The sequence below is a fragment of the Girardinichthys multiradiatus genome, chromosome 23, assembly GCF_021462225.1.
Source record: "Girardinichthys multiradiatus isolate DD_20200921_A chromosome 23, DD_fGirMul_XY1, whole genome shotgun sequence".
NCBI lineage: Eukaryota > Metazoa > Chordata > Actinopteri > Cyprinodontiformes > Goodeidae > Girardinichthys > Girardinichthys multiradiatus.
This window is the reverse complement of record NC_061815.1, coordinates 25,439,037-25,462,463: the sequence shown is the minus strand read 5'-3', so window position 1 is coordinate 25,462,463 and position 23,427 is coordinate 25,439,037. Positions and strand designations below refer to the sequence as shown.

Sequence of the window (23,427 nt, the reverse complement as noted above, 5' to 3'; positions counted from 1 at the left end):
GTGCAGTCAGAGTTAGTTATTTATTCAAATTGGATAAAAAGTTTTTCTATCTAAGGAAACCCAGCAGATTGCATCCAGTCAGTGACTTGCAGCATTCACTCCTCCCGGATGAGCATGTAGAGACAGTGGACAGTCACTGGCGTTGACTTTGCAGCAATCCCTCATACTTAATAGCTGCTAGGATTTTGATACATAGAGTCACGCATGATTATTTGTTCAGTGCCAGTCGGCTCTTAGAAGCGAATGAAACATTTTCAGTTAATTGAATTTTTTATTTTAATGCATACATTTGGGTTTTACAAGAGGGACGTAAATGGGAATTTCGACTAATGAGTGGATTATATCTTAAAACTCTTCATCACTAAATTATAGTTCAGCTCATGAAAGTTTTGACATGTTCAGACAATGCATATGAAAATCATCACTATGTATCATAATGTTTTATGAATAACTTTCCCCCACCAAGAAATTGGTTTGGAAGATCACATAACCTAAATAAAATATATTTTAATCGAGTAACAAACTAGACCTGTGTAAAACTCAACAGAAGCTGCGACACCTCTGCTCTGCTCAGGGTGATGCTTTGCATTCCCACCATGCAACCTTGTCACGTTCCCAGATTGCCACTTCACGTTTGAAATGTGCAAGTGGCTCACTTGTGGAGGTTCAAAGCACTGCTCTTTTTTTTTTTTCTTGGTAGTTTTCATTCTAGCCGCTCGATCACCAACCTATTTAGACCTGTGACCTAAGGGGAATGCAATTAGCTACCCAGCAGGATAGAAATTCAGCTGTTCTCCAGAGCCCAAGGACCAGATTTGAGGATCAGCACTTTAAAGTCTGCCTATGTAATTGGCGTAGACATTGTAATAAGTAGGGATCATTTCTACCTAATCTGTCACAGCACAGCACTTCCTGTCACTCTCTGTGTTTCATGCTTGGCTGCTGCTGAACAAGCCAACTTGTGAAGCCTCTGAGCAAATCAAGACCTCCTTTTGGCTGCTAGCAGAGGGATCCATAATAATCCAAGAAAAAGTATTTCAAATTTGAAAATTACACTAGTTTGATTAAGCACCACTATGTTCATGGGTACAATGGTTTGCTGATATATAACTAATGGTAAATTAACATTAAATCAGCTTAGTGACCAATGAGAGTAATTGAGCATAGAGTAGCTGAGGTTTTAGATTTATTTTTCTTGGTCTCATTGTTACTGACGTACATTTCAAAATTAACACCTTATCCACCAGGGATTGTAATGCTGTTGTCAATGTGAAACAAATCCATAATTTTTCATACAACACAGATATAAGACAGTGGGGCACCACTGCCCTCTAGTGCATGCTTTTATTTCTTAGCACCCACAGAGCACTAGTCATTTAACCAGAATGCCCAAGAAATAAATGAAGCTAAACTTTGCATTTCATTCACAATATTTTTTTGTGTGTCTGCGCTCCAATAAAAGCATAAATGTACTGCTGGGATTCATAAGCTTTAACAAGGACTTTTTTTTTTATCCTAAACAATTTTTTTATTTACAGCTGCGTACAAAAGTGTGTAAAAATAACACCCTAAATAAATGGCCTGAACTTGTATAGTGCTTTATCACGTTCCCAGAGACCCCAAAACACTTTACACTACAATGAGTCATTCACACACACATTCACACACTGACAGTGGTGAGCTACAATGTGATGGCTGCCAAACACAGGCGCCACCGAGCCCTCTGAGCACCATCAGCAGACAAGTCGGATGGAGTCTTGCCCGAAGAAGCCATGACTGAGACAGACAGAGCGGAGGTTCAAACCAGCAACCCACCGGTTAGAGGACAAACTCTTACCACCTGAGCCGCAGCCGCCCCAAATACTCAAATGGCTTTTGTGAAGACCCAGCTTTGGAAGGGAATGCATCCTTCTCTTGAGTCGTATTAAACAAAAAGCTTTGGAATATTGCTCTTGATATAAGGCACTGGATATAAATCTTTACATTGAGTTTTTTGCTTCTCAGTTTTTCTTGTAAATGAACAGCAGTAAAGACCTTTTTTCTCTGGCAGCATTGCTGTGTAATTAAAAGCTCAGATCCGTTTGGTGTCTCTTCTCACCAGCAGTTACTCTGAGCTGCAACATCCACATCCAAGATGTGTGGAAGTCTGCCACTCGCGCCACCTTCCAGGTATCCAGGGTTTACAGGTTGTGCATCCGACAGTCTCCTTTTACTCTTGTTCAGATCTGGATGAGAAAAAAATTAGTTCTCAAAAATGAAGCAAAGAAAATCTTCTGTTCTTGACTGACAGCTTTAGCAGTTCCTCACCTGAGATAGCTAATAACATCTTCCGTCTAGCTCCAAAAGTGGAGACCCCTACTTCTTTCAGGTCCTCATCAGACAGGGTGAGAAATGTCTGGTAGTCGATCTGTGTAAGGAATAGAATAACTTTAAATCATGAAGCCCAATGAAAATCCAAAAAGATTTTGGCAGATGGTCAGAAATGAGTATGCACATTTGTGTCAGGCTTTGCAGTAACTTCTCAAACCAGCGTGCTAACGAGCTGACGATGAAATGTGATTCTTGTTGTAAGTCTCTGCATGCGCCTTACCTCCTGTTGTTCAAACAGGTCGATGTATTTGATTAACCCAAGTTGGCTGAGCAGCTCGGGTAGGTCATCCATCATAAGGGGGGGCGAGCTCCACTGACTGCAGGTTGACTCCCTCCTTGTAGAGCACACACCTTCGAAAAAGCAGCCACCGGCATAGTTTTCCACTAGACGTCAAGAGTAGATTTTGAATGGTTAGAAATTAAGGAGGGGAAAAAGTGTCAATAAAATAAGGCAAACTTTAAAAGCAAGCGTGATTTACATGACTTGTCATTTCTGCTTCTGTTCACTGAGGATGAAAACGCAGAGAAGGAGGCTTTGGAGGGAGGGAAGGAAGGTGGGGGTGTGGAGGGGGAGGATGGGGATGAGGAAGAGGGGGAGGAGGAAGAGACGAGCTGAGATGTGGATCCACGTCTGTCCCTCCAGTTCTCAGAGTCACTGCCGATACACGCCTTCCCCATCTGAGCAGCCCAACACTGCATGAAAAGAAACATTGGCATTAATGAGTCATGTCTGCTGTTTCTGTCTTTTTGTTTTCAAATTACAATAATAAATGGTTGTGCCCTCTCACAAACTTGACATAATTTTCAAAAACAGCAACTGAACCAGTTTATAACCAGTCAGCTCCCAATGCCTGACCTGTCAAAGAAAAAGCTAATCAAAACTGTAATTTTCATCTCTGATCAGAAGGTTACGTCCAATTATCATGATCATGGATATTTTAATAATTTCGGAAACTCTATTATTTAATTTAATTGAATTCTTTTTCTGGTTTCAGTGCTAATATAACATACAACTGCAACGAATTTTAAAAACATGGATTGGCTGCACGGGTTTGATCATACATCCAGGCTCAAATATATAAATACACGCCCACTAATGTTTAATTACACAGCCACTAGATTAAGATCCCTTAGTTGCAGAAAAAAACAGCATAGTCAAGGATTTTTCATCAGGGTTTAGTCTAGAGCCATTCCACAGGTTTAATAATAGCTTTCTTTATTCGTTTTCAAATCCAGTTTGTATGTGTGTTTAGGATCATTGATCAGTTTGTTCAAGTTGGAAGTTTTTTTAATTTTCTATCTTTGTTATTCTACCCAATATGTGCAATATACTAGTGGTGCTGACACCAAAACAGACCCTCAGCACGAAGCTGCTACCACCCTGCTTGAGTGCTGCTGCTGTGTTGTTTGGCTTGAAAGCCTTACCTTAACTGTTCCTAACATACTTTTTGTCTTGTGTCATCTGAGCATAAAACACTTCTCCAGAAAACATTTGGCTTTTTTAATGTAGACAGCTGCTTATTTTAGGTAACCTTAACAGGGAGGATTATGGAGAAGACACCTTTTTCCTGGTCTTCACCTCCTCTGTCCATTTTGAAGTAAAGCTCAAGTCACGGTTAACAGTGACACTGGTTTTCAAGCAGCTCCCACTCAATGACTGGCTTTATAATGTTGGTGTTTCCTGGACCGTTTGGGTCAGATGGTTAAAACTTGGACACAAGAGGGAAAGTGATCTGAAACACACACTTTAAAATTGGCTTTGGGAGGTTTTCATTAAACTCACTGGGCAGCCTCCTCAATGCCCTGACCTCATATTTTTTGAAAATGTGTAGATTAAGCCTTTGACAGGAAACCTAACTGTTTAAAGGAGCTCTTTCAATTCTGCTAAGAAGAGAGTTTACTTATGCAGCCACAATCATGTAGAAGCCTACAAAAGCATTTTGTTGAGGTCCTTGGAAAGGGACAGTTACCAATATTAATAGGGGTATATGTATATGTTTAAATACATGTGTATAAATTTCTTGTTGTTTTACCAAAACTGCTGTGTTCGAAAAAAGGTTCAAATAAATAATAAAAGGCAAAATTAATGTAACTTTCATTCCCATGATAAGTGTATGTATACTTCTGATTTTATTTGTATTTTATTTATTTGTATTTCAAGAAAGGATGGTTCTTCCTTGCTTGAAACAGGGCACCAGCTAGAAGAGCTGGCATGTACATAAGTGCATAAGCCCTGTTTTTTTATATATATAAAAAAAAAAGAAAACAAGAATATAAGGTAAAACAGATCAGGTAAACAAGTTGGAAAGAAAATGCTGTGCTAGCCTTGGTGATAATATAAGATTTTATGTAATTTAGCATCCACATTGGCAGTGCTTACTCACACAGAGCGATAAATGCCTCACACTGTTACAGGTCAATAGCAACAAATGAAACTGCAGTGAAGTGAAACTAGTACAAAAGACTCCTTCTAGATCACATCCAACAAAAGTAACTAATTCAACATTACCTGTACAAAAAATAAATTGATAAATTATGTCGTTGGACCAAATTAAATTAAATAGATAGATAGATAGATAGATAGATAGATAGATAGATAGATAGATAGATAGATAGATAGATAGATAGATAGATAGATAGATAGATAGATAGATAGATAGATAGATAGATAGATAGATAGATAGATAGATAGATAGCCTGCCTAGGCTTATGGGGGCTTTGTTGGTAAGGTCTAGAAATCAGTCAACTGACCACCAAAATAACATGAAATACAAGAATTATACCATTAATTTTTTGTTTTTGTTGACAATGATCATTAAATTCAAATTGTGAAAGGAGGGTTTAGATCTCGATTTATCTCCGTAGAGTTTAGCTCTTAATCATATGTTGGATAAGTCTTTATATGAGAGACTGAGTCCTGCCAATAACACTGAATCATGGAACACTGAATACAATAAAAGTTGTGATATGACATAATCAAACCTAAAGGTGGTCCAACAACATCTACTTTTTGAACCAATATTGCACTAAGCTAACAGCACAGAGCTTTTAATATATTTCCATTTATTAAAGTTAGCTGTAATCTCTTTTTGCACCTGCTGCTGATTGGTGTTGGCGCTCAGGTAAGGTTTGTAGCTGCGCCGGCTGATGCTACGGAGCTCCTTGATAGCCTCGGCCGGCATAGACTTGGAAAATCCGAGGCCACTCCAGGTGTCTGTAGGAGTCCGGACTTCTGTGACCACAGGCTTCCTCTGCATGGCTGTTCACCCAGTGTAACACAAAATCCATAAGAGAAAAATTAGACCACTTTGCCAAAGATAAAATGCAGCTGTGTATAACATTAGTGTCTTTGTCATCCAGTGATTTTGACGAAAGGGATGTAATTTGTCACATGTTAAGATATTATTTATAGTGTTAATAGGTGAATTTAATTCGATAACATTTGCAAAAAGCTGTGCAGCTGTAAAGAAATGGCACTCAATATCATAAATATGGATAACTATCATGGAAATATGTATTCTCTTTCTTTGGATTGAACAAAATCAGTCACACATAGTTTTTGCTAAGATTGCCTGTGACAGTGGGTTTCCTCAATGTGTGAATGCGTTTCATAAACAGCAACAGCACTTCACACAAAGCGAAATATCAACATGATTATGACTGTTGGTACAGTATTTGTATGTGCACTTGTGTATCTGTGTGAGTAAATGCCCCATTCATGCACCAGCATATGGGAGTTCCTAATGATTGTAAGGCAGATGGCCCATTCAAACTGCTAATTCATTTTCCCATAAAACAACACAGAGGGAATTTGGTGCCATTTGGCTTCAGATCTCATCAGATTTCTCATTTGCCATGAAAGATGAGGCAATGCATCTCTTTACTGGTGTGTACGGTTGTGTGTATATGCAAGAGTGACTGGATCCATGTGTGTTGCATCTGGGTTGTGTACCCAGCTTGTGTGAATTAGGTAGGAGGGCCAATACCTCTCTATTATAACTTTGGCAGAGTGCAGCCTATAAACTGGTCCCCTTTATCAGTTGTCCTAGCAGTGGGCAACACTGAAATGAGCCTCCTCCATGAAATCGCTTCCTCTGCTCAGAATATCAGTGTGTTGGTTCAATTTTATTCTCAGACAAACGAAGAAAATGCTAAGTTTTTTTGCTTAATCATGATATCACATCATGTAAAGCAATGCTAACATGAAGATTTGTACAGAAAATAGAAAATATTCTGCTTTGTCCTCAACACCCAGAATTAACAGCTTTGTTTCTTACAATTTAACCTTAAATTATTCAACATCAACTGCAAAAAATAACAATCAGCTGTTTGCAACAAATAAATAAGAACGATTCAAATCACTCATCACAACCACTACTACAAGTGGTTTCTCCAAATTAAAGACAAAAATCAGCGACTACTGCAGTGTCAAAATTGTTGATCAACCCCTTCATGACAAAGATCTTTAGCACTTAGGAGAGAAACCTTTGCTTTTCTGACTTGCTGCAAGTGATTCGTAGCAAGTTGCCAGGTTCTAGCGCTGAGGTAAGTCCATCTCCTATGGCACAAGCCTCTTATTCATTAATATTCTTGAGTTTGTGTGCAGCATCTGCTATTTTCAAATCCCACCCAAGACTGTCAATAGAGTTTAACTCATGCAACAATGAGGGCCACTCTATACCTTCCAGAACATCTTCTGAAACCAAGCCTTGGTGGACTTTGAGGTATGACTGGGATCATTGTCCTATCCAGTGATTCCAAAGCCTCAGCTTTTCAGAGACAGATTGAAATTTTCTTTCAAGTTTTCCTGATAATTGTTTACATCCATCATGCCGTCCGCAAGGTCCGGATTGGAAGTTGTTCCAACAAGAAGAAGACTCAAAGTTAGGTATTTTCAAAATCAGTGACGTGTGTAAAAAAACTAAGCAATTTAGCCACTTTGCTATTTCATACTTTTTTTGTTGTTTTGCGCACTACTTTTTCAGGAATGAAAATGTGCGGTTATTGCCAGTTATTGACTGTTTTATTTTTGTCAGCTTTTGTCAGGAATATTTTTTAAATCACAGATACAAGGTAAGGGTCTATATTTTCTAGGGAATACATAGAGAGAGAGCATTTTTTGCAGTTAATAATGCTAACTTCGTCTAATAACCTCTCAAAGTCATTGCTAATATAAGATGCTAATAAATCTTCAAGTGATTTTATTTTAGTTTTGAATGAGTATAACCCTTTTTTACAGAAATTCCTCCTCCTAAGACATGCAATGAAATGTTACCTGATTGGTGCATCTTTGGCTTTCTCTCTGTGCGCAATGCTTTTAACTGTACGTTAAATATTAAAACTGTTGTCTAGCTGCATGTTTCTGAGAAATCAAACCCAACAATGATTGAGCATTTAAAAGCACCAACCTCTTGTTGCCAGCAGTTTCTTCTTCTCATAGTCATAATCCTACAAAGCAAAAAGCAAATAAAAAAGCAAATAATGCAATGAAAATGATTTTTTTCCCCCTTTGTTTTCCCAGGGTATGCAGCAGGAACCTAATTTACTAGAGAAATAAGCACTCGCATTAAACGTCCTGCTGTTGTGACACTAAACTTGTTAATCCACCACACTGTAACATTTGCAAGAGAGATGACAAACAGGGGTGGAAGGAAACAAGCACAAAAATCAATTCTCAAATCAAATTCCAACCTGATCAAGGATGGAAAAACCAATAAGTGGCATAACAGACTGGATGAAATGTTGCTATTTTCAGTTTATCTCGTCAACTTGTGTTGGCATAAAGTGTCCTCTTTTTCATCCTCTGTGCCAGGGGGATGAGGGAGATTTCATTGCTGGTCCACAGAGAATTACTTTTAACCAAGTTGGTGCTGAAAAAAGGCTACAGTTTCTGCTTTTCCTCACCTTAGCCTTAGATGAGTCAGCGTGAACATTTTGGGCCCGGGAAACATCTCTCCTCAGGCTGTTCCTCCGCTCGCTACCCCCTGCCTCTGTCTCTGTGTTCAGCAACCTGACACATTCAGGACACACACACACATGGTGGGATGAGTGAAAATATATGCGACATCTGAAGGCTCGTTATTCATTTATATTGTATTGCACAAGTATTCATACCACTTGAACTTGTTGACACTTCAATTGGGATTTGACCAACACAAAACAATACACAATAATGAAGTGGAAATTATACATGGTTTCAAGAATTCTTTATAAATAAAAAATCTAAAAAGTGTTAGAATAAGTTTTTTCAGGCTTTACTCTGAAACCCCTAAATGAAATCCAGTGCAACCAATTTCCATCAAAGGTCCATAATATCTAAATGGATGTTAAGGGTCAATGTTCAACTGGAAGGAAAATCTCTCCGAAATGTGTTGCGCTGTAATTAACTCCATCTACCACTCAAAAGATTCAGCTCTCTTGTCCCCACTGAAGAAAAGCGGGCCTATGGCATGATGTTGCCAACATGTTTAATGAATCAGAATAAAGGGGAACAGAAAACAACTGTACGCCACATATTAAAAGACTCAGCAAAACATGTTAAATAAAGAGGTTTTACTTACTGATTACCGCAAGAATCAGAGTTTTTGAACGGATCTGGCTCATGCAGGTGTTTTTATGTGAGAGTGTGTGGTTATATTAATTATGCTGTCTTGGGTAAAGTAAATCCTTTCAATGATGACTCATCTGGATACAACACCTTGGTTTTCAATAAGGTTGATCCTTTAATTTGTGACTGCCTAAAATGCTAATTAGAGTTCCACCTTATTTAAAGTTGGTTAAAAAATGTGGAGGATTATATGAAATAGAAACTGGCACAAGATTGATGAGAACTCACCTGTATGTTAGCGCCTGCCCTGTGGAATGGCGTCTGCCCTGGCTGTGCAGTTTGCTGATTTCTGGACTTTGGAGACTCCCCCTTCTACCATTTAGACCCACCCTGCTGATGTTGTTGTTTACCGCTTCGCACACCTCAGATGGTGACCTCCCTACAACCTCAACGCTCTCTTCCTCTGATTGGTCAGACTGATACTCATTTTCAAGGATCTATGGAAGAGGTTAGAAACACATTTTGGATTCTGTATAGATTTTGCAGTCGATTTTTAGCCTTGAACCTTTTTAACACGAACAATGACTCACCTTTTCCAGCTGGCGACTGTCTGTTCCCTTCGGCCCTGTCCTGCCCTCGTCAGTTGGAGAAATGAGGCCTGGTGGAGGTGAAGGGTGGGGTTTAGTACCAGTCAGCACCTCTTTAGTTTGAGGAGATGCAGAGCCTGATCAGGAAGGTGAGAAACATGCATAGTACATTATTTCAGTATGGCCAAGCTGCGGCAGTGCACACAGAATTCCTTAGTGAGGGCTTTGTGCAGAAGGCATACATGTTTGCAGGTGCAAACATGCTCAGACATGTGCAAACATGTATGTAGAAACAGAAGTGTAAAAATATGCAGCTGAAGCTTTTAAACCTTTATTATATTTGGATGGCTGGACAGCTACACTTATTTGTGTAAACTTACCCTGTTCAGAGAAACGAAGCTGCTGCAACAAACTGTCAAGCCAACAGTTTGCCAGCCCGCTGCCAGGTGACATAAGGTCAGGGTTTACTGTGGTTATCGTTGCAGTCTCGCAGGAATTGAGTTGTAGGAGCAGACTTCGGGCTTCATAAATGCAGGAGATGTTCTTTTCCAGACCCTTCACCACCACTGACTGATAAATATACATCAACACAGATTTTTTTCCCCCATTAGTATTCAGCCCACTGCAGCAGAATGATCTTAAACAGTGAGTGAATTTACATTCAAATTTAAAGTAAAGAGAATTTATTTTTCTTTTTTTATCAGAATTCTTGCGAAATAAGAAATCACAAGACCTACAGTCTGGTGCCAAACTGAATGTAAATTTAAAGAGATTGAGCCAAGAGCCAACAAACCTACTGAATTATTTTCTTTTATTATTTTTAATGGTGTCTCATGTAAAATAGAGCATATATTTTTTGGATGACACTCACCTTGCTGGTCTGTTTCACTTTGGGTTTGACACTAATGAAGACTCCGAGGTTTTGCATCATCTGAGCCAGTTTGAAAGGATCTCCCTCCCCATCTTCACGCATGTCAAACATCAAACATACTGGCAGGCAGTCCTAGATGTGTGCACATGTATTTTACAGTAAATAAAAAAAAACAAAAAAAACAGAAACAATAGTGATTTTCTAGGAGGCTGTTGAAGAAGCAACACGACACAAACACAAGAAAAGAAAGGTGTGCGTGCACCATGAGCTGTTGTCGAGCTAGACACACTCCATCAGGGGTGCCCTGAATGAGCAGTGAGGGTGGACTTTGTGGAGCAGTAAGGTCTGGAAGGATGATCTGGGTCTGGGTCTTGTGCATAACTCTCAGAAAATTAGCGCCATTCTGCCCCAGCAGGAAGAGATGCTGCTGGGCAGTGACATCCAGCTGGCTGCTCACCATTCCCCGAGTGGCCTCTGACCCAAGAAGAAGCTCCATCAGGATGCATATCGCCTTCTGTCAGGTGATAATATATACAGGTCCTTCTCAAAATATTAGCATATTGTGATAAAGTTCATTATTTTCCATAATGTCATGATGAAAATTTAACATTCATATATTTTAGATTCATTGCACACTAACTGAAATATTTCAGGTCTTTTATTGTCTTAATATGGATGATTGTGGCATACAGCTCATGAAAACCCAAAATTCCTATCTCACAAAATTAGCATATTTCATCCGACCAATAAAAGAAAAGTGTTTTTAATACAAAAAACGTCAACCTTCAAATAATCATGTACAGTTATGCACTCAATACTTGGTCGGGAATCCTTTTGCAGAAATGACTGCTTCAATGCTGGCGTGGCATGGAGGCAATCAGCCTGTGGCACTGCTGAGGTCTTATGGAGGCCCAGGATGCTTCGATAGCGGCCTTTAGCTCATCCAGAGTGTTGGGTCTTGAGTCTCTCAACGTTCTCTTCACAATATCCCACAGATTCTCTATGGGGTTCAGGTCAGGAGAGTTGGCAGGCCAATTGAGCACAGTGATACCATGGTCAGTAAACCATTTACCAGTGGTTTTGGCACTGTGAGCAGGTGCCAGGTCGTGCTGAAAAAAGAAATCTTCATCTCCATAAAGCTTTTCAGCAGATGGAAGCATGAAGTGCTCCAAAATCTCCTGATAGCTAGCTGCATTGACCCTGCCCTTGATAAAACACAGTGGACCAACACCAGCAGCTGACACGGCACCCCAGACCATCACTGACTGTGGGTACTTGACACTGGACTTCTGGCATTTTGGCATTTCCTTCTCCCCAGTCTTCCTCTAGACTCTGGTACCTTGATTTCTGAATGACATGCAGAATTTGCTTTCATCCGAAAAAAGTACTTTGGACCACTGAGCAAGAGTCCAGTGCTGCTTCTCTGTAGCCCAGGTCAGGCGCTTCTGCCGCTGTTTCTGGTTCAAAAGTGGCTTGACCTGGGGAATGCGGCACCTGTAGCCCATTTCCTGCACACGCCTGTGCACGGTGGCTCTGAATGTTTCTACTCCAGACTCAGTCCACTGCTTCCGCAGGTCCCCCAAGGTCTGGAATCGGCCCTTCTCCACAATCTTCCTCAGGGTCCGGTCACCTCTTCTCGTTGTGTAGCGTTTTCTGCCACACTTTTTCCTTCCCACAGACTTCCCACTGAGGTGCCTTGATACAGCACTCTGGGAACAGCCTATTCGTTCAGAAATGTCTTTCTGTGTCTTACCCTCTTGCTTGAGGGTGTCAATAGTGGCCTTCTGGACAGCAGTCAGGTCGGCAGTCTTACCCATGATTGGGGTTTTGAGTGATGAACCAGGCTGGGAGTTTTAAAGGCCTCAGGAATCTTTTGCAGGTGTTTAGAGTTAACTTGTTGATTTCCGATGATTAGGTTCATAGCTCGTTTAGAGACCCTTTTAATGATATGCTAATTTTGTGAGATAGGAATTTTGGGTTTTCATGAGCTGTATGCCACAATCATCTGTATTAAGACAATAAAAGACCTAAAATATTTCAGTTAGTGTGCGATGAATCTAAAATATATGAATGTTAAATTTTCATCATGACATTATGGAAAATAATGAACTTTATCACAATATGCTAATATTTTGAGAAGGACCTGTATAGACAACAGTTGCAATATGATATTACTGATACAAGATTTCGAATGTGTGTGAACAGTGCTCTTGGTGAAGATAACCTTGACAGCAGCTGCATTGCCCTGCAGCCCCCAAACTGTGCAGGAGCTTCCATAAAATGGTGACTGGGCTTGAGGCAGTGGTGGCACAGCCCTGAAGCTCACACTGACCCCCAAAGTCTGGGCCACCTGCTGGATAAGTGGAGAGCCTGCATCTGGCAGAGCCTGGGGTACCAGGCTGACCGGCAGCTCAAATGACAGTGACAGCGGCTGGAGGGCCTACAGTGTGATGAAGACAAAAAAAATCAGTGTCACCCAAAGACAGACTGCAGAAAATCCCGGTATTTTGAAAATAAGCAGTGTTATTTTTTTCTTCTCATTCCATTGATCGGTGTATTGATCTATATATCTGACAGCAGTGAAGAACTGCAGTGTTGAAATAAATAAAGTCCCCGTTCAGATTGACTGCTTACTCTTATCCTCCTCCTGGCTTCTTCCACCCCTTCTATGGGCCCAGCAATAGAGACCTGAAAAAAATAAGACCAATAGAAAAAACTGAATATATTAATCTTTAACCTGTATGCCAGTGGTCTCACTTTTACAATATTCAATAAATTAAAATAAATGTTCCAATGAGGCTCATTTGTCAAATTAAACGTATCTTGTGAAAATAACCTTTAAGACGGGATTAACACATTACCACATTTCTGTATTGAAAAATTTTTTTGGTCTCTTTTCATTAGCTGTGAGCAGGAAATCATCATAATTAACAGAAATAAATGCTTGAAAACATCAGTCTGTGTATAAATAAGCTATAAATTGTTTTTCACTTAGTGAACCGAGTTACTGAAATAAAATGAACTTTTCAATAACTTTCTGATTTGATGAATATGACTGTAGATACTAGCTTTCAACCTGATTGCTCTTCTCTCCAGCAGCGTTGTGACGATTGGAGTCAGGGAAGTGGATATGACAGCATGTGACCTCCATCACCTTCTTTATGTTCCCGCCACCTTTTCCAATGACATGGGAGTGCTCTGTGAAGGCCACATCCATCTTCAGAGACACCTTGCTCAGCTGTTGGTCACACAAATGAAGGACTGCATACTCACTGTAGCAGAAAATGTTGTAACTTTCACTTTAGTTTAACAAATGTACGCATTTACACCAATCGAGCATAACAGTATGATCACTGACAAGTGAAGTGAATAACACTGATTATCTGTTGTTAGTAGGTGGGGTATAATAGGCATTAAGTGAGCATGTTGGGCTTGAAGTGAATTTGTTAGAAGCAGAAAAATGAGCAATTGTGAATGATTTGAGGACATTTGATATAGGTCAAACTGTAATGACAAGATCATGGGTCAGAGCCTTTTCCAAAACCACAGATCATGTGGGCTTTTCTGGTCTTCAGATGTAAGTATCTGTCAAAACGGGTCCAAGGAAGGAATAGGAATAGAAGCAGCAGCGGGCTCATAGGTGGACAAGACTCACTGATGCAGACTGGGAGTAAACCCATTTAGTCTGATCCAACAGACAAGCTACTTTAGCTCAGATTGCTCAGGAAGTTAATGCTGCATCTGATAGAAAGGTGTCAAAATACAGAGTGCATCACAGTTTATTGCATATGGAGTGACAGACCAGTCAGAGAGGCTATGCTGACCTCTGTCCACTTCCAAAAGCATCAAAAATTAGAACAAGAGTAATAACATAAAATCATGGAACAATAAAGGAAGGTTGCAAAGTCTGATTAATTAGATTTTCTTCTACTTCACATGGATGGCTGGGTGCATGTGCCTCCCTCGCCTGGTGAACATGCGGCACCAAGAGGGACTGTTGAATTCAAGCTGGTCTAAGCAGTACAAAGCTTCGGGCAATATTCTCTTGGAAGAACATGGGTCCTGTCACTCAGATGGACGTTACTATGACACGTACCACTTACCTATTCGTGGTGTATATTAGTGCTACATTAAATGATACTACTGTATGATTAAATAATTCAGTCTCATATACTTCACCATTAATTACCGCAGCACACCTTCAGATGTTTAGTTTATTAGTTTAAGTCTATTTGAGGAGTCGAGGTTGTCTTTTCACTGCGCAGTAACACAATCAGGCATATGGTCATAATGTAATGCTCATCTGTGTGTTTATCTGTATACTGTTGACAGCTCTTACCTTGGTTTCCAGTACTTCTAGTATCTTCCTTTTGGCTTCCATAACATTGGTTCTCTTCCCTTCCACCTTCACATGGGGGTCTAGTTGGAAATAACAAACTATTCTCAAACATCTGCTTTTTCTGTGGTAAATAGGTAACTGTGATTAGAGTGGAGGAGTAAAGAGCATGAGAGGAGAAATAAATCACTGGTCTGAATGGAGTATAAAGACTTTGGCACCTTTCTTTGACTTGGCTCCAATCTTTAGTTTGGATGGCCATTTCACCTGGGTGCTAGTTTCTCTCATTACCTGTGAGAGATTACACGAGAAGCAAAGCAGACACTCTCATTGTATGCACAATTAGGAAACACACCTACACACAGTCACCAGACAGGCAGAAGATCGCTCTGTTCTGAGGATACAAAGGGACATTTGCATTTCAAAGGCTGCAATTATCACCTCCATAAAAAAGTGTACAGACTGGATGCAGAGTTTGAAGCAAATATTGAAATTAGATAGCTAAAGTGATCTGTGAGTTGGTGAGTGTTTCTATAGGTTTGATGATAAAAGGTTTCCAAAGAAGATTGACTCACTCGCTGGAAAAACTTCTCTCCTGTCTCACCTGTTTCTTCTGGAGCTGAAAAAAACACAGACAACAATTTAAGTCTGCACGATTTCTTTCACAAATAGTTTCCAAAACTCACACATAATTTCTTTATAGTACAGTATATTTTGCCTCCAGACTTTGAGTGGCCCTAACTCAGTGGGGAGAGTGGTTATCCTGCAATTGGAAACCTTAGGGTTCTACTCCAGCTTCTTCCCCGCCACATGTTGATGTGCCCTTGGGCAAGGCTGCCTGCTGATCAGTGTATGAATTTTTGTGTGTTGTGACTGTGCTAGGTAAATGTGGCTCTTGAGCAAAAGTACTTCTGTTGTCAGTATGACTACAGAAGCACACCTGTGTTAGTCATACTTTTGGCAGATTTAGGTTTAAAGGAATCCTTCAATTTTAATAACATGTTACTTCTGACTGGAATGAATATTAACATTATGGTGTGGCCAAGCCCGAATCTGTAGAGGGAGAAAAATAGATCATAATGGAAAGAAGTCCTTCCAACCCCAACAACTTACAACTCATCAAAGATAAATCATTAAAATACCAGTTAACATATGCAAAAAACTTGTCAGCAAAAAATAAGACGGGTTTGAGCGCTTTAATCCCAAAAAACGATCATTATTATTGAGAAGGATATACATTTGTTGGGTTTCTAAAATACAAACCCAACCATGAGAGCATGCAGATGGATGTTGGTAATTTAGAATATATTAATATATTATATATTATATAAATTTATCTTTTTTTTTTTTTATAATTCAGTGCAGTCCATATTTTCAGAATCTCCCCCAAATGTTTGAATGGAGTTTCCTTTAAAATCATTCACCTTTTATTACACAAAATGTTTCCTTCCACTTAACTTTTTAATATGTTTGGACACTGCACAGTGTGCAGAGGTGGCTTCTTCAGCTATTTCTTTTTGTGGCTTACCCACATTGTGAAGGGTGTCTATTACTGTCTGTTGGACAACTGTCAAGTCAGCAGCATTACTGTGCAGCTGTGATTGTGCAGGTCATAACAAATCTGTATAACTTTTTTTTTTTCTGTTGGCCTTGTGAAATACTTATTGTGTTAACAGTATAAACACTGAAAATGTATGACTCTGTGTGCAAAGGAGCTACATTATATGAGATCCACTTTTTAAATCAAATTAAGGAAATCAATTAATATTTAAAATATAGTTTATTCTGCATAATGCATAACTTGACAAGTTGAGGACAGAACACTGCAAACTACTGCATGAAAGGGAGAATATGGAATCATCTCTTTGTTGTTCTGTTCACAAGGCATTTTTTCAGAATAAATAACATGTGTGCAAAGTCAACATTGTTGAAACTATGCCAAGCAAGTGGAACAAGTGGTTGCTGGAAACATATTCAAGTATAAAAGGCCGCCGCTCCATGGTGACATTTACAGGATTGAAGGGGAGCCTCACAAACAGTCCCCCCTCCCCATCATCACTATGGGTTACACAGGCCAGAGCTGAGGAATGGGAAGAGAACAGAGTGAGATGGAGCAACAAAGTGGCACATCAGGAAGACAACCATCGATCAGGAAGACGACCACCGATCAGATTTGAGACAGCAAATCACATTAATGGCTGCTAACATAAATACCTCCTAGTTTAAACAAAATTATTGTGAAACAAAACACTATTTAATTCAGAGTGAATTTCAATGTGACAGAAAATATGAGGAAGTATCATTCAAAGCCGGGCCAATGCTGTCAGACACAATCAACGCTGCAAACATTTTAAAAGCAAGCAACCGTAATTGGATCTGAATTGGTTTAACCGCTGCACCATCATGAGCAAACATAATTTCCAGCAGCCGCACACAAGTCATAGAGTTTCCCCAGTGATGTGAGGGAGGCATTTGTCATAAAGCTGCCAGGAGGCGATAACTAACACCGGCGGTTACCTCTGCTTCCCAGACAGAGAGGATAAAAAGCTAAAAGGGACTTCTGAATGCATCAGCCAACGTAGGTTATAAATCACAAAGCTACAGCAACAGCAGTTCAATGCATGTTAGTCAGTGATGGCAACAACAAGCAGCTGGATGCAGTGACAGACGCTGGTTTGGGTAGATAACAGAGGCCAACACACACGAGGATTATGACATCAGAAGAAACAACCTGTTGCTCTTAAGACAAAACATGAAGATATAAAGATTAAGAGAGAACCAAGAAAGCCATCCCACTCACCATACAGCATGGCTTCAAGCTTCTTCCTGTCAATCCTGAACCTCTCCTCCACCCACTCTGGATCCAAGCTTTGCCCTTTGGCATCCTCTCCAGCACAGCTTTCTCCTTCTTTCTCCTCTCCCTCATCCTCCTTTTCTTGTCTGGGATCAGTCTTTGCTGCTGTGTCCAGTTGTAAGCTAGTTTCCAGTTCAGGCTGCTGGGGCCCTGCGATGTCCAAAGAAACTGAGGAGCTCTTCTCCATGATGGTGGTAGCTGTAGCAGGACTTAGCCCTTGTTGGTGTTTGTGCATGTGTGTGACCAAGGAGACAGCCAGAGTGCAAGAAAAAGGGGAATGAGGGGCCAGAATCAAAACCAACCCCCCCCCCCTTGCCTTTTCTTTAACCACCGCCTACTTCCCCTCAATTTCATGGACAAATGTAAGTCTTTCTCTCCCCTTTCAAATTGTTTAAGGCATTTGGGGATTAGTTGCCAAGGTTGCCATTGCAAGGATGCTTAAGATAACTTACTCGAACTACTTGAGCAACATCTCCTCCAAAATTGACAACTCTGGAGCCATTTAGTTCTCGACAAATTCAAAATGACCCAGAGCTCAGGGAACAGAGGATCTGAGTATATACTGAGGTTCCAGCTCACAGAGCCAAACACACACACATGAAAACCATCTTCACAGCAGCGCACACAGCTAACAAAACAAACAGGGCATCCAGCAAACCACAGATCTCAGAAGTCTGAACGAAGAGGAGCAAAAAGTTGCACTGTAGCAGTGACAACAGAGTACCTTAAAATTCACTAACACAACACAGAGTACTTTATACGCTTTAAGGTGTTTCACATTTGGTGACGTTTAAATACAAAGTAGTACATTATTGCAAAGGTATATAATGATAATAATAAAAAAATGTGTTCCTATTAGAAATCTGGAAAGTGTGCCATGCATTTGTACACAGCCCTCTAACAAACCCTAGAAAAAAAATACAGCTAAACCAAATTTGGCAAGACTTGAAAGTTGATGTTCACAGATGCTGTCAATTCTATTTGACTCAGCTGAAAGAATTTAGCAAAAGATCAGTGAAAATGTTCAGATGTGCAAAGCTGATAGAGACACTCCCCAAAATATTTGTGGCATTAATTACAGCAAACTGTTCTACAAAGTAATAGGAAGCTGAATACAAATACATGCCATACATATCAGATTTATTAGTTGTAAAAAAGAAAAGGTTAAAATTGCATAATTGTAATCTGTCGAAATGTGAAAAATGAAAGGGCTATTAATACTAAAGACATTTCTGCTACCTGTATGACCCCCTCTCTTTTCCAATGTTATGGTCAATCTTACAGAGAGGTATCCCAATCGTTGTGGTTTTTAGTATAACAATGGCCATCAGTGGGCTCTAGATGGACAAACTGTCTACTTTTAAGGCTAGGCTTAAAACTTTCCTTTTTGATAAAGCTTATAGTTAGAGTGGCTTAGGTTAATCTGAACTATCTCTGTAGTTATGCTGCTATAGGCTTAGGCTGCTGGAGGATATAATGACCACTTTCACCCTCTTCGCTACATTCTCACACTACTCTCCAATTTTGCATTGTTTGCTGTTATTTCAGCTTTTAACCTTGTTCTCTCTTTTCTCTTCCTAGAAGCTACACCTGGCCTGGCTCTGTGTCAACCTGTGACACCTTTCTGGAGAGGGGAATTGTCCGAGCTTCTGCTGGCAACAACTTAATGCTCACCCTCTACCGATGATCCACATGGCCCTGTCTTTTAGTGTTTAACCCTTTCTCTCTCCTAGACATGGAAATTGACTGAGCTTTTACTGTGACTAACTCTATGTGCTCTCTTTCAGACTCTAACCTTGAAAACTGGCTCAGAGTTTATCTGTTCTTTCTTTTTAGGTGAAACGACTAAAGGAGCCACATCCATTAACATTTACTTTTCCTTCCTATAGAAAGTACTTCTGGATCAGTGCTTCTGTGTTCTTTCTTTTGTGTCTCTGCTCTGTTCTCTCAAACCCCCAGTCGGTCGTGGCAGATGGCCGCTCACACTGAGTCTGGTTCTGCTGGAGGTTTCTTCCTGTTAAAAGGGAGTTTTTCCTCTCCACTGTCGCTACATGCATGCTCAGTATGAGGGATTGCTGCAAAGTCAACGCCAGTGACTGTCCACTGTCTCTACATGCTCATCCGGGTGGAGGGAATGCTGCAAGTCACTGACTGAATGCAATCTTCTGGGTTTCTTCAGACAGAAAAACTTTTTATCCAATTTGAATAAATAACTGAATCTGACTGCACTATTCAATGGTTAGGATTAACTGGAATGTATGTACCTGACTTTTGTGAAGTGCCTTGAGACGACATGTGTTGTGAATTGGCACTATATAAATAAACTAAATTGAATTGAATTGAAATGCTGTTACTAATAATGCCGTCTGTTAAAAATGTTTTTATTATGGGAGTGGGAAACTATTTTGCAGTAGAATAGAAGGCATTGATTTTAAATTCAAGTCTTTCACCTTATGTTAATATTTGGTGGGAAATCAATACAATGAAAATGATTTACATAACCAAAGTGAAGGTCCACTATGCGGGTCAGTCTGATCTTATTAGTCAGGTAAGTAATGGAAAATGGTGCTGTTCAGTAACTGCTCATTCTTATATTGAGTCTTCTCAAACTCAACTCTTTGATCGACCATACAGCATAGTCCTTTGCAAGAGTATTCTACCTAAACATGTTACATTTTTGTTACGTTTCAAGCACAAACTTTGTTGTATTTTATTAGAAATTAATATTACAGGCCAAAACCATGTGTGCATAACTAAAAGGTATTTATTAATATTAATACTAGTACTCGTCGTCTTCCGCTTATCCGGGACCGGGTCGCGGGGGCAGCAGACTGAGCTGAGACACCCAGATGTCCCTCTCCCCAGACACCTCCTCCAGTTCCTCCGGGGGGAGCCCAAGGCGTTCCCAGGCCAGCCAAGAGACATAGTCCCTCCAGCGATTCCTGGGACGTCCCCTGGGCCTCCTCCCGGTGGGACGTGCCTGGAACACCTCCCGAGGAAGGCGTCCAGGAGGCATCCGGTATAGATGCCTGAGCCACCTCAACTGGCTCCTCTCGATGATGGCTGAGCTCCTCACCCTATCTCTAAGGGAGTGCCCGGCCACCCTACGGAGGAAGCTCATTTCAGCCGCTTGTATCCGGGATCTCGTTCTTTCGGCCACGACCCAAAGTTCATGGCCATAGGTGAGGGTAGGAACGTAGACCGACCGGTAAATCGAGAGCTTCGCTTTTTGGCTCAGCTCTCTCTTCACCACAACGAACCGGCACAGAGCCCCCATTACTGCGGCGGCCGCACCGATCCGTCTGTCGATATCCCGCTCCATTCTTCCCTCACTCGTGAACAAGACCCCGGGATACTTGAACTCCTCCAATTGAGGCAGGAACTCCCCTCCAACCTGAAGAGGACAAGCCACCCTTTTCCAGTCAAGTACCATGGCCTCTGACTTGGAGGAGCTGATCTTCATCCCAGCTGCTTCACACTCGGCTGCAAACCGCCACAGCGCATGCTGTAGGTCTTGGCTAGAGGGGTCCAGCAGGACCACGTCATCTGCAAAAAGAAGAGACAAAATCCACTGGTCCCCAAACCAAACCCCCTCCGGCCCTTGGCTGCGTCTAGAAATCCTGTCCATAAAAGTTATGAACAGGACCGGTGACAAAAGGCAGCCCTGCCGGAGTCCAACATGCACTGGGAACAGCTCCGACTTAATGCCGGCAATGCGGACCAAACTCCTGCTCCGCTCGTGCAGGGACCGCATGGCCCCTAATAAAGGGCCCCCGATTCCATACTCCTGGAGCACCCCCCACAGGGCATCACGAGGGACACAGTCGAATGCTTTCTCCAGGTCCACAAAACACATGTGAACCGGTTGGGCAAACTCCCATGAACCCTCGGGTACCCTGTAGAGGGTATAGAGCTGGACCAGTGTTCCACGGCCGGGACGAAAACCACACTGCTCCTCCTGAAGCCGAGGTTCGACTATCGGCCAGACTCTCCTCTCCAATACCCCGGCGTAGGCCTTACCAGGGAGGCTGAGGAGTGTGATCCCCCTGTAGTTGGAACACACCCTCCGGTCACCCTTCTTATGAAGGGGCACCACCACCCCAGTCTGCCAGTCCAGAGGCACTGTCCCCGACCACCACGCAATGTTGAAGAGGTGTGTCAACCATGACAGCCCTACAAAATCCAGAGACTTGAGGTACTCAGGGCGGATCTCATCCACCCCCGAAGCCTTGCCACCGCGGAGCTTTTTAACCACCTCTGTAAATTCAGCCTGGGTGATGAAAGAGTCCAACCCCGAGTCCCCAGCCTCTGTTTCCACCAGGGAATGCGTGATGGCAGGATTGAGGAGATCTTCGAAGTACTCCTTCCACCGCCCGATAATATCCTCAGTCGAGGTCAGCAGCCTCCCACCCCACTATAAACAGTGTTGGCGAAGCACAGCTTCCCCCTCCTGAGGCGCCGAACGGTTTGCCAGAATCGCTTCGAGGCCAACCGGTAGTCCTTCTCCATGGCCTCACCGAACTCCTCCCAGGCCCAAGTTTTTGCCTCTTCCACAGCCCGGGCAGCAGCACGCTTGGCCTCACGGTATCCGTCAGCCGCCTCATGAGTCCCACAAGCCAACCACAGCCGATAGGACTCCTTCTTCAGCTTGACAGCATCCCTTACTGCCGGTGTCCACCACCGGGTTCTAGGATCGCCGCCGCGACAGGCACCGCAGACCTTGCGGCCGCAGCTACGGGCAGCAGCAGCGACAATAGATGCGGAGAACATGGTCCACTCGGACTCTATGTCTCCAACATCCTCCGGAATCTGGTCAAAGCTCTGCCGGAGGTGGGAGTTTAATACATCCCTGGCGGAGGGCTCCGCCAGGCATTCCCAGCAGACCCTCACTATGTGCTTGGGCCTGCCAAGTCTGTCCAGCTCTCTCCTCCTCCAGCGGATCCAATTCACCACCAGGTGGTGATCAGTGGACAACTCAGCCCCTCTCTTCACCCGAGTGTCCAAAACATGCGGCCGAAGGTCTGATGATACGACAACAAAGTCGATCATTGGCCTCCTACCTAGAGTGTCCTGGTGCCAAGTGCACTGATGGACACCCTTATGTTTGAACATGGTGTTCATTATGGACAATCCGTGACTAGCACAGAAGTCCAATAATGAAACACCACTTGGATTCAGATCGGGGAGGACATTCCTCCTGCTCACGCCTCTCCAGGTGTCACTGTCTTTTCCCACGTGGGCGTTGAAGTTCCCCAGCAGAATAATGGAGTCCCCGGGAGGGGCACTATCCAGCACCCCCGACAGGGACACCAAGAAGGCCGGGTACTCCGCACTACCGCTCGCCCCGTAGGCCAAAACAACAGTCAGAGACCTATCCTCAACCCGAAGGCGCAGGGATGCGACCCTCTCATCCAGTGGGGTAAACCCCAACACGAGACGGCTGAGCTGGGGGGGCAACAAGCAAACCCACCCCAGCCCGCCGCCTCTCCCCGTGGGCCACTCCAGAGTAAAAGAGAGTCCAACCCCTCTCAAGGAGATGGGTTCCAGAGCCCACGCTGTGCGTGGAGGTGAGCCCGACTATTTCTAGTCGATATCTCATGACCTCCCGCACAAGCTCAGGCTCCATCCCCCCCAGCAAGGTGACATTCCAGGTCCCTTGAGCCAGCCTAAGCATCCGGGGATCGGGCCGCTGAGGTCTCCACCTTCGTCCGCCACCCAATCCTCTTTGCACCGGTCCCTCACGGTTCCCCCTGCAGGTTGTGGGCCCACTGGGGGATGGCCTTGCGTCTCTTGTTCGGGCTTGGCCCGGCCAGGTCCCACGAGGAGCAACCCAGCCACCAGGCGCTCTCCGGCGAGTCCCGA

General features: G+C 42.4%; 1 protein-coding gene across 1 annotated transcript; it reads right to left on the bottom strand.

The window, feature by feature from the left end:
• Positions 1-44: 44 nt before the first annotated feature.
• Positions 45-17,800, bottom strand: bicc2 (bicaudal C homolog 2). Its single transcript, XM_047352862.1, has 19 exons — positions 17,512-17,800; positions 15,287-15,330; positions 14,933-15,002; positions 14,715-14,794; positions 13,452-13,613; positions 13,010-13,063; positions 12,600-12,815; positions 10,638-10,889; positions 10,376-10,507; positions 9,885-10,074; positions 9,508-9,641; positions 9,206-9,414; positions 8,275-8,380; positions 7,779-7,818; positions 5,466-5,629; positions 2,850-3,063; positions 2,591-2,754; positions 2,308-2,407; positions 45-2,225 (listed from the first exon to the last, which is right to left on the bottom strand). Exons 1-19 carry the CDS (start codon positions 17,798-17,800, stop codon positions 2,095-2,097), a joined length of 2,751 nt encoding a protein of 916 aa, XP_047208818.1. The 3' UTR covers positions 45-2,094.
• Between the last annotated feature and the right edge of the window lie 5,627 nt (positions 17,801-23,427).